This window comes from Microtus ochrogaster, chromosome 24, assembly GCF_000317375.1.
Source record: "Microtus ochrogaster isolate Prairie Vole_2 chromosome 24, MicOch1.0, whole genome shotgun sequence".
Taxonomy (NCBI): Eukaryota; Metazoa; Chordata; class Mammalia; order Rodentia; family Cricetidae; genus Microtus; species Microtus ochrogaster.
In genome coordinates, this window is record NC_022024.1 from 10,239,794 (window position 1) to 10,251,218 (window position 11,425).

The 11,425-nt window shown below is 40.2% G+C and overlaps 1 protein-coding gene across 6 annotated transcripts in view; it reads left to right on the forward strand.

The window, feature by feature from the left end:
- Positions 1 to 372: 372 nt before the first annotated feature.
- The window catches only part of Cnot2 (CCR4-NOT transcription complex subunit 2), a 92,751-nt gene continuing 81,698 nt past the window's right edge, over positions 373 to 11,425 (forward strand). For 2 of the 6 annotated variants that reach the window (XM_013350367.2, XM_005358039.3), the window contains exon 1: positions 373 to 437. Coding sequence is in view for 2 of the 6 variants with exons in the window: in XM_005358036.3 (XP_005358093.1) it covers positions 433 to 437 (5 nt within the window). In the remaining 4 variants the exon portion in view is untranslated. The remainder of the gene's footprint in view (positions 438 to 11,425) is intronic. The other 4 variants (XM_005358036.3, XM_013350371.2, XM_013350373.2 and 1 more) reach the window with 3 other exon arrangements.

The window sequence follows — 11,425 nt, forward strand, 5'->3', positions numbered from 1 at the left end:
CTGCGCGTCCCCGGGTGGGCGGACCCACGCCGCCTCACCATTCCCCGCCCCTGCACTCGAGGCCGCACTCGGACCCCAGGCCGTGGCTCCGGGCCGGCGTGGCGGCGGTGTGGCTCGGGGAGACGGTAGAGGCCGTAGAGCGCCGCCCCTCCTCTCGCTCTCCGGAACCGGCGCCAGAGAGCGCCGTACCTCGGCCGGAGCCGGCAGAACCCCGGGGAAGGCTCCCGGGGAGCGCCGAGCTTCTCACCGTCACCCGGCGTGCCGAGAAACACCCGGTCCATCCGGCGAGCATTGCTCGCCACCTTCTGCCGCCGCCTAGAGTGAAGTCGGAGCGACGGGGGTCACGGCGGGGGTCAGAGGGTAAAGGTCTTGCTCCCAGCAGCCTCCGCGGTGGATACGTCGCCATCTTGGATCCGCGGGACAAGAAAATTCATGCGGTGAGTTTTTGGCAAATTTTCGGAAGTCTGGCAGCGGGGCGCGCGGCGGGGGAGGCGGATTGAGGGCCCCCGCAAGGCGGGGGAAGGCCTCGGGGCTAGTCCGGTCGCGCCCGGGGTCCGCGGGTAGCGTCCCGGCCCGCCGCTTCCCGTTGCTTTTGTCTCGGCTCCAATCGAGAGAGGGAGAGCGGAGCGGGCGGGGAGGGGGGTGGCGGCGCTGGAGGAGGGAGGGGGTGTGTGGCGGGGTGGACAGGACGTAAAGCGTCGCCGTGCTCGGGCCGCCGCCGCCGCAGCTCCGGAGCCTCTAGGCCCGGTCCCGGCTGCCCGCCCGCCTGCCTGCCTGGCCGCGGCGGGGCTTTCCCCGCATTCGGCTCCCCCGGCTCCCGCCGGCGCGGAGCGGTCCCCGCCGCCCTGCTGCTTCCTGGGGTGGACGTGAAGGCGGCAGCGCCGGGCAGCATCCGAGGAGCCCCGGCCGCCTTCGACGGCTCTGCCACGTTCCCAGCAGCTGCCGGTCCTTGACTCTTCCCCCGTTTTCGCAGTACACGCGCAGCATCCGCCACTTGTGTGTTTTTGTTTGCGAACGATGGGGACATCGGACCGGCTAACGGGCCTCAGGAGCCTCCAGGCCCTGAGACACCGAAGGCCCCAGCAAGGTGGAGGGAGGAGGAGGAGGAGGAGGAGGAGGAGGAGGAGAGCAACTCCGGTGCTGCTTCTGCTACCGTTCGCGGAGAGGGAAGCTTCCCTGGTGGTGTAGAGACTTGAGTTCGGATGGTCCTGGGGTGGCGGAGGAACCCCGAGACACTTCTGTCTGTGAAGTTGCAAGCCCTGGCTTCTACTTCCGCCGGGGCCCTCTCCTCTCTACCTTTTGCTGTTTTAGGTCTTAACGTCAAAGTTTCATCAAAGAAATAAGTCGGGTTAAAAGAAACCTGGTAGTTCTTAATTGAGGTACTGTTTGTCCAGGAGAGTTCAGAACTCTTGTTATCCGTAGGCCCGTATAAAAAGCTACTTGTAATTTTCTTTTGTAAAATGATTTCGAAGTTTTTGTCATTTACATTTACTTTGAGCCCTTGTTAGTACGTTATTACCGCCGAAGAATTTCTCTGTACTGGTACCACTTTCTCGGAAATCCTAGGGGACATCGCCACTTTTCAACATCTGGAAAACCAAGTGCTTAAGAGTGTTTTTGCTTCATTTTCATAAAATTCTTGATCCAAGAATTCTCTTTAATCATCTGGACAGCTCCTAATAAAATACAGCAATATGATTCTTGGATTCTTGGCAAATGGTAATAAGTATGATACTGACTTAACCAAATCTGTTCACAAGGGAAGGCAGGCATATTTAGTGTTCAAAACTGAATACATTTTCTATTCTTCTCCATAGTGAGAAATTTTAGAGCTAGGGAATTGTGTCCCTAATGATTTCTCTTCCCAAAAATAAGTGGGGGTGATTTATGTGGAGAGAGTGGGATAGACATTTAAAAGTGTATACTTTCATAAGAAGTTTATATTTGGGAATGCTTGGTATATTTGACAACAATCTCTTCCCAAACATCACTGGATTTATCTTTTGCAATTTTGTAAGATAATTTTACGCCAGGTTGGAAGTGTTGTTAAAAATCTAATACACTGAAATGGCTGTCTACACCAAAATATTTGCCCGTGTTCAGGTCTTATGTCGTTGATAGGTTTCTTAATGGTTCAAGATCATTGATAAGGATTGTGTGCTGCACTTTCTTACTTAGTTTTTGTTGTTATCTTAAATCCAAAGGAAAAGTTGGAAACGCACAGAAGAGACAGTTTCTTCCACTTTTTACTTTGGCTGACTTTGCAAGATCCTTAATTAAAGTGGAACCTTTTCATATTTTTAAAGTGATTTTTTTTGTAAGTAGACCAAAACTAAAAAAAAGTATTTCACATTTTATTTTGCATTCCTGTTAATGCTTTATTAATACAGACGTTAAGGTGGTGAGTGTGTTGGCAGAGCACTGTGGTTCTAATGATACAGTCTAGAGATATCTGTAACCTTACCAGATCCTAGAGACTGAGAGTCATGTGAACATTAATGTAACAGTAAATACAGCCTTTAAAAACTTGGTTCTCAAATGCTTGTATGATGAAAAGTGAAGGAAATTGTGCCTTTGAGGGGTTTGTTTCCCGTTCATTTGAGAACTGTCCGATCTGGAAAACGAAATAAACTCAAAATGTTATGCTCCCTAAAAGAAATAAGTGCTTCTATTTTCCCTATATAAGGGTGGGTACTTAATTTACTTTTTGGTTTCTCAGATATGCCTCAGGTTCACTTAAAATTTCAGAAGTAAATGTACCCTATTATTGTTAAATTAAGTACACTGGTAACCCTGTTCTGTATTTCTTAAACAGGTACTGATATTAGCAATACTTTAATGGACCATTATAGAAGGTTTTTTCACACTCCATGGGATGGTAGTTATTTCCTTTTTTATTGGCAAATTTGCTTCATAAGAAAATTTGGCCTTTGTATGTAAGTAAACCTGAGCAGATAGTAATAACCAGTATAAGTAACTATAATTTTGTGCTCTTTTGAAGTGATGTTAAGTAGTAGTAGTATCTTTTGATTAAAATTTTAATTGTGAAATGAATGACGTAGTTCATTGGGTAAAGGCATTTGTCACCAAGCCTGATGACCTGAGTTTGATTCCAGAGATCTCCACGGTGGAACAAGAGAATCAACTCCTCCAAGTTGGCTTCAGTAGGTATCCACACAAATAAATAACTACATATAATAAGAAACTTGAAGTTTTACTGTAGAGAGTTCATTTTGAGAGCACACATTTAAAAGCAGACTGTAGATTCCATGTGCTTGTTTGAGTGGTTATTAGAGGAAAACTTACACAAATAGTGACAGTTTTAGGAAAATACTTTTTTAAAAAATTGTATACAGTGTCTGCCTGCACGTATACCTGCAGGCCAGAAGAGGGCACTATATCTCATTACAGATGGTTGTAAGCCACCATTGCGGTTGTTGGGAATTGAACCCAGGACCTCTGGAACAGCAAGCAACCAGTGCTCTTAACCTGAGCCATTGCTCCAGCCCTGGAAATGATTTTCTTACCTGGACGTCAAATAGTTTAAATTTTGTATAGATGTGTGAACTTGCCATGTGGGTAGTGTGCGTGTGAGTGCAAGTGACTGCAGAGGCTGGAGGCTTCAGACCCCTGGAGCCTGAGTTAGCTGTGACCCTTCTGACATGGAGCCTAGGAACTGAACTCGGGTCCTCTGGAAGAACAGCAAGTGCTCTTGCCTGCTGAGCCGTTTCTGCAGCCCCTCTAGTGGATTTTGTAACCACGAAACACAATAAGACAAGGTCCCAGGTGGGCGGGCAGTTTCAGAATTAATAAGCTGTACTGTAATTTGCGTGGTATTGTATATAGCAGTGGATCAGAAGACCTAGGTTAGGATAGAAGTAGTTCTTGCTGATTCAGGTGACTGGCCTTCCTGACCTCTAAGAATGATTTTTTACCTTTGATATTTGGAGGAATTGACTTTATTGTAACATTTTCAGTATGGGAAAAAAACTGTGCTCAAGTTGATATCTAGTATAAAATAATTTACATTTGAAAAGAAACTATAAGGGCTTAAGGTTACAAAAATATTTTATAATTTTTACCTTGAATCAGTTTTTTGAACTTTAAGTGGTAGTATCTTTCTTTCTGTGTGTTCTTTGATTTCTACTTAAAAATTTCAGATGTTAGGACAAATCATGCTGGTATAGCTTATTCATCATTATCAGGGATTTTTTTTTTTTTTAGAAATGGAATTCTTTATTTTTTGTTTGTTTTGGATTTTCACGACAGGGTTTCTCTGTGTAGCCCAGGCTACCTCTGTAGACCAGGCTGGCCTTGAACTCACAGAGATCCACCTGCCTCTGTCTCCCCAGTGAGTGCCAGGCTTAGAAATAGAATTCTTACTCTGTTTTCTGACAGCTCTTTCTCTGAAATGAAGATGCAGATGCCTTATGTGTAACTCATAAGGGAGGGATGCTGCTCCATTATGAAGTGATAAAATGGTTTACATCATCTGAACCTTGATATGGGTGCATGACTAACACAGTATGCAAATGAGAACCAAACTGTCTAGAAAAGAACAGAACATTTTTTCTTTGCTAGACACTTAAATATTTTGTGCATGATCAAACTCAGGGTCTGGGTCCATTTAGATTGTGTGTTTTTGCCCCAACTCTGATGAAAATTTTTAATAAGCATGTGTTTGTGTGTGTGTGGGGGGAAGGGTTAAGTGTCACTTCTCTGTTGCTTGGTACACTTACTCACAACTCTTGTTATTTTCTTCATGAACTCTTTCTTGACTCCACAGTCCTTGTGTGCCATCATGGATCTTCATTTACCTTTCTTCTCTGTCTCCCACCATACCGTCCACAGGTCTGAGTCCTAGCAATAAAGGACTCTTGTCTTGATTACATTTACATATCTGGTACTTTATGTAGTATTTAGCAGATTCTCAAGGAACATGCTTCAGGCAAAACAGTGGCTGCATTAGCAGTTGCCAGTGATTTGTTTCCCAGTCTACAGAGCAAGAGCAACAACACATTTGGAAAGATGGGTAGATATCTTCTGTTTCCTCATTTTTTGCTTCTTTCTTTAGCGCCTTCCTTTTTATTCTTAATTTGCGGCTTTACCTGTTAGAAAGTAGGTAACTAACTTCTTGAGAACTGTCTGTAAGGTTTGTGTGGAATTTTGGAAAAAAATGGTAGTACAATATTGATACTGTTGTATTAGTACAGTATTGATACTGAGCCAGTATTTGGTATTTCTAGCTGGACTTTGCATGGCCACAGGCATTTGTGGAAGGTAACATGTAGTATTCGGAAGGTAATTGTATTTATGATACTTAGCCATGACCTACTAGATTTAAGCTGTTGATGTTGGATTCTTTTTGTTTGTTTTTCTCCTACCTTTTCCTCTCTAATGCCTGACCCAAAGTTCCTTACAGAGGCAGAATTCTCTAGTCTTTGTTTTGTTTTTGATATGCTGAGAATCAAACCCAAACCTTGGCACATACCGGTGAGCTGCATTGATCGTATAATTATCTAGTTTGAATATCATAGTTCTTAGGGAGGTTAGGTGAGATGCTTTAGTATATCTTTAAATCTGATTTTTAAAATACATGTAGCAAATTTCAGCTAGAATTGTTCTTCTTGACCAAATTACCGGTCACTCGAATTTTTAATATTTTGATGTAGAAATAAATGTTAACATGCTGTATAGGTTATTTTACTTTTCTAAAATCTGTAAAGGTATTTGTTTTACATTTTTGATATTGGGTCTCACTATGTAACCCTGGTTGTTCTGCAACTTACTTTGGGATTACAGATGGGGACCACTGTGCATTTCTGAGAGGCTAAAATTTGAGAACTAATTTAGCCTCTTAGGGTTTGAATGAGAGACCTTTAAAGCTGAGAGCCAGGTTTTTTTTTTCCAATTTACAAATACCGAAAACAAGGAGGATAAATGATTCCTGGGCTACATTTAATGGACATGCTCATGCTTGATTAGAGAAATCTTTTCTTACAGTGTGCTTATTTAAGTGTGTGTCTTCCAGAGACTTGAGCTGCTAAAGATCCAAAGGGTGCATATTTTTAAAAATTTGTTCTAGTACTGAGGATGCTCTCTCTTGTTTTTGCTTGATTGAAGCATATTAATGTGAAAATAGGTTTCACTTGGCTAGGTGTGGTGTTACACACCTTTAATCCCAGGAGAGGTAGGCAGATGTCCTGAGTCTGTGTAGCAAGTTCCAAATCAGTAGGGTTATACATTGAGACCCTCACTCAAAGAGGGAAAAAAAAAAAATAAACCTCTATTCAGTAAATTTCAGTGTGCCAAGGAATGGTCAACAAGCTTGGTTTGTATGTTTGGATAGCATTGAATAGGCTTGCCTTTTCCTCACCAAACATACTGAGAAGCCATTTTCCATTTATATATCAGATTTAGAAATATAGTTCCATTGTGTATAAGCATCTGGACAAAATGTTATGACTGATTATGTAATAATGTTTTGGGAGAGGAGCATTTGGTTTTGTGTCATAGCTTCCAGGAATGAGCTTTTATGTCTTTTTATTTTGTTATGATTTCCCGCATACAGATTTTAATTTCTTCACTTTCATAGATCAGTAAAATTGTATGAAGTTTACCATGTCATTAAAAAGATCTGGTTTGTTTGGCATTACTGCTTTGTACTTTAAAAATACTTGTACAGTTTGGACGTACATTCCCAGTATTGTAGTTTTGTATGGTTGTCACCTTGATGTTAAAGTTAAAAGTAGTTAAAATTTTAACATCGGCATTTATAGAGACAGAGTAGTCAGCCTGTTTAGTAGTAGAATGGGGAATTACGGAGGTCTTCTTCACCAGTCTAGACTCAGTCTCATCTTTTATTTATTTTTAGTATTACTCTAGAAAAAATACGATTTATCAAGTTAAGTAGGTATAAGTGGATGGTTTGTTTCCTTTATTTTTGGTCACCTTGTAAATGTAGGATATTTTATTCACTTGAGAGAGAAGTTTGAGAGTGGCAGCAAATTTCTGTTTGAAGCTGGATGTCCAGACAATATTCAGTAGCCACTCATGTTTTTAAAAATTAAAAACACTGAAAACCTATAAGTAATAATATTAAAATGAGAATAGGCAGAAATCAGTCTTTGATTACACATTTTATACATTTCCCTAATGCATAGTTCTGAGAGATGATTTGCTGAGAGATGATTTGCCTTGAGCTCTGCCTTAATTTTGTATTCACAGAGTAGTGCTTTGAGGGCATAGCTTTTATGATTTTTTTGTGTGAGTGAGCATGTCTAGTGAGAAATTAAATAAGCTATAACCATTCTGATTTGTATTGTCTTAGGAGAAGTTCAAGGTGTATTCTTAAGGCATGCCAGACAAAACCTTGAGGTCTATGGTAACCGGCTTACCATGCAGTTGAGTTAGCAGCCTCCAAAGTGTACAAATTCAGTATGAGATGGTTAGTGCGTGCGTGCGTGTGTGTGTGTTGGAGGGGTGGGTAGTCATGTTTTCAAATAGATACATATGTGTAAAGAATGGTGACCCATGTTTCAGGAGTTCTGTGAAACGCTTAAAGTGTTTGAACATAGTTGAGAAACACTGACCTTCATAATCTCCTGGTTGCTTCCAGTCCTTAGATTTTGTGTTTTGAAGGAGTTAAGACTTTACCTTTGTTTCTGTAGATGTAAAATTCATAGATCTTTTTTCCTTTTTAAAAGAAGTAATTTAGATAGAAATTGTGAAAATTTAAATTTTTTTTTTCTGGATTGACATTCCAGGTGTTCTCAACCAATTCTTAGAGATTTAGTTGAGTGTTTGCTCAATGTTAGACATTATCAGTGCTGGGTGTATGTTAGGGATCAACGTAAGTGTCTACCTATAAGCTAATGTCCTGATTAGTATTAGGAAAAATAAAATCAGTCACTTTAGAATGTTGAACTTGTGAAGAGAGCAGCACTTGACTGGCGTTGGCTGAACTGAAATTACATAGCGTTGAGAGAGGGCCTTGGTTTTGTGCGGTATCATTTGAACAGAAAGTCTAAGAGGAGAAAGCTATGCAAGAATATGGGTGAAAGATACACAAGGAGGGATGAGTAGAATGCCTTGAGGTGGATCAGGTTTTGTATGCTTTGAAGAAAGCTCCATATTTCATGATCGATACATGTGTTTTGCATAAACAATATGCTCCCTAACCAGGAAAGAGTGGTTAAGACATGATCCTGTCTCTTAATGGATGTAAGAGTAGATCCTGTAAGCTTTAGTAAGTTTCAGCAGGCCATGTGGGGATTGGCTTGTTTTTCATTATGAGGCTTTGAAAATGTTTTCTAGATCTGACAGAATTGGTCTGTCCGCACTGTAGAAAGTTATATTGGAGAACAAATATAAATAACTTGATTTGCATCTCCTGAATAATGATAGCATGCATAGGTTTTTGGTTTTGTGGTAATTGGTCATTGGCATTCCTTAGAGTTTGGTGGTCTTTTCGTGGTTAATAAGGCCCCTCTTGTGTAGTATAGTTCAGTAACTGTTACAGTGTGCCCCATACTATTATGTTTGCACCGAGTAATTTCTCATGATTTAAGTTTTTGTGGTGCATTTTTTTTTTATTTGAATTTTCGAGACAGGGTTTCTCTGTAGCTTTTGGTTCCTGTCCTGGAACTAGCTCTTGTAGACCAGGCTGGCCTCGAACTCACAGAGATCTGCCTGCCTCTGTGCTGGGATTAAAGGCGTGCACCACCACCGCCCGGCTTTGTGGTGCATTCTTTAGGAACATTGTAGGGTAGAGAGAACAGCCTTGTTAATTAAGTTGTTTGAGAGAAATGATGCTTGTCTACGGTGAGTTGGCCTTCAGAAAATGGAGGAGAAGACAAGGTGATCCTTCATAGGGTTTCATGGTTTCTGGGATCGCATACAGGTTAATTAAGGAGGTGATGTAGCCATCACATAAGAGGTCTTTTCTTTTTTTAAAATCTTAATATTGGAACTATGGAGTCACTAGCCAAATTTTAAATATCTTTTCCCATCCCCTTTAAAATAGCCAGATGTCTGTTTCAGGCAGTCTTAGATTCTATATCTGACAATTAAAATCTCAAAGTCCATGGTGTAATTGTCAGTATTGAAGGATTAGATTATCTCTGTTGGACAAATTAAGCATTTTGTGTCACTGTTAGCAAGGTTTTGTGAAAGATTTTTAAACTTGGTAGTTTCTATTTTTTGGAGAATTTGCTTTTGATACATATAAGCCAAAGCTATAATTCAAATTTTTTATGTAAATGGAGAGTACATACTAAGTTTGGGGGAACAAAATTTGAATGTTCTTACTTGACAGCATTTTAAGTGGGTTTTCAAAAATCTTTAGGACTAGGCATCCTGAGTTAAAGTCACTACTCTGACTCAACTATTGTATTGCTCAGCCTCTTCCAATTTCAGTTTTCTAATTTTTTAAGGGAATTACCTCATAGACTGAGGAAAGGACTGGAAGTTTGTGCTGTGTTTGTCTCTTTTTGAAAGTACTTGTTACATTGAAGATATTTCTGAAGCAGGTAAGAACTAGCTACAATTCAGAATGTAACTCTGTATCAGGTCCTTAAGTGTAAACACATAGAATACAGTCTTTTATGGTTTTTACATGTCTGTTTTCCTACTAGGAATTTTGTTTAGATGAAGCGGGATGAAGTAAGATGTGCAGTATTTGAGGAAACATTAATTTAGCATTGTTCTCTCAGAGGCACTTTGCACAGTGCAGAGCATGCACTAGGCCTGTAAACATGTCTTGTTGGAGGGGAATGGAAGAGCCATGGGGGAAGGCTCTGAATGAGAAGGAAAGTACAACAGTCATGTATGAAAATCCCACAATGAAATTCATCACTTAGTATGCTAATCTAAAAAATACTAATAAAGAACAACAACAGAAGAGTATTAGCACACCGAAAAAGGGGTTCCCTAAATATTGTTGGTATGGATAGCGCTAATAGGTCAGGAGACATATATACATATCCATTTTAAGTGAAGAAATAAAATTTGGAAAGATTCCACATTTAGAAGACAGGAATCGAGCCGGGTGATGGTGGCGCACGCCTTTAATCCCAGCACTCGGGAGGCAGAGGCAGGGGCAGGTGGATCTCTGTGAGTTCGAGACCATCCTGGTCTACAAGAGCTAGTTCCAGGACAGGCTCCAAAGCCACAGAAAAACCCTGTCTCGAAAAACCAATAAATAAATAAATAAATAAATAAACAAATAAATAAATAAATAAAAAAAAAATAGAAGACAGGAATCTAGCTTTGGCTCTGTGAGTTTTGTTAACTGTGCTGGGGCAGATCAGTTTGTATTAGGAAGCCTCGGTTTGACAGTAGTGTGTTGCCTCCCTGTATTGCTGATGGCTACTGTGAAAGGAAGGGACTTTGGTTAGCTTAAGCATTTTGAAAGTAAGGTGATAACGATGAGTTGTACTGAAAATTTTCTTGTGCATGTTATTCTGTGATGCTGTTGTATTCATTTGCAGCTTTGCTGTTTATGAACTTTATCTAAATGTCTGGCTTATGGACTTTGGGAGAGGGGAATTTGAAGGTTATTGGAGAGGCACAGCTATTCAGCAGTGATTGTCTTAGTAAGCCACTTAACTCTGTTGCGTGTTTTTGCACGCTAAAGTACTGGTACTTTGTATGTAATGTTATTTGACTTAAGCCTTCCTTCATCTTGAGAAATACACATTCTGAGTATCCTTTGGGTTATTACAATTTTTTTGTAACTGTATTTGTGTACCTTATTATTGCCACGGATGTTTTCTTGTGCTCGTTTTTTTTCCCCCTTTAAAAAAGCTTTCAGTGGTTTGAAAGCATTGTATACAGCACTGTATACATTCCTTGTCTGTGTAATCCATCTGAATAGCTGATACTGAGTTTTAGTCTTCAGTCTAGAATTTCTTTTGGGTACTGAGAGCTTTGGAGTATTAAAAATAAATACCATATAAGGAAAACAGAATAGCACCAAATAGCTTTAGTAGAGAGTGAATCACAGAATCTGCAAAATGATGGCCGAGAGTTGAAAAAAAGGGCAATGAATGCTTTTATGTTTTTTGTCCTGATGAAATCTAGTTATTTCACATGCTTGTTAGGGTTTCTGATTTTTCATATTACCTTGTTATAAAAAGAAATATTAAAACTTTAGAAACTGGAATCTCATCAGTTTTTTTTTTTTGCCTAAAAAGACAGAATTTAAAATAAAAGACATCTAAAAGTTATTTATAAGCTATATTTGTAAAACGTAGAAAATATACTTTTACCTATAAATCCTGGTCAAGATGGACCTTTTGATAATTTTGATAGTTTTGCTAAGAATAACCAGGACCTATGGGTGCCTTAGCGTCATGTATTTGTTTATCTGCCCAGTCTAGTCTAAGATTACTGAGTGCTTTTTTTTTTTTTTTTTTTTTTTTTT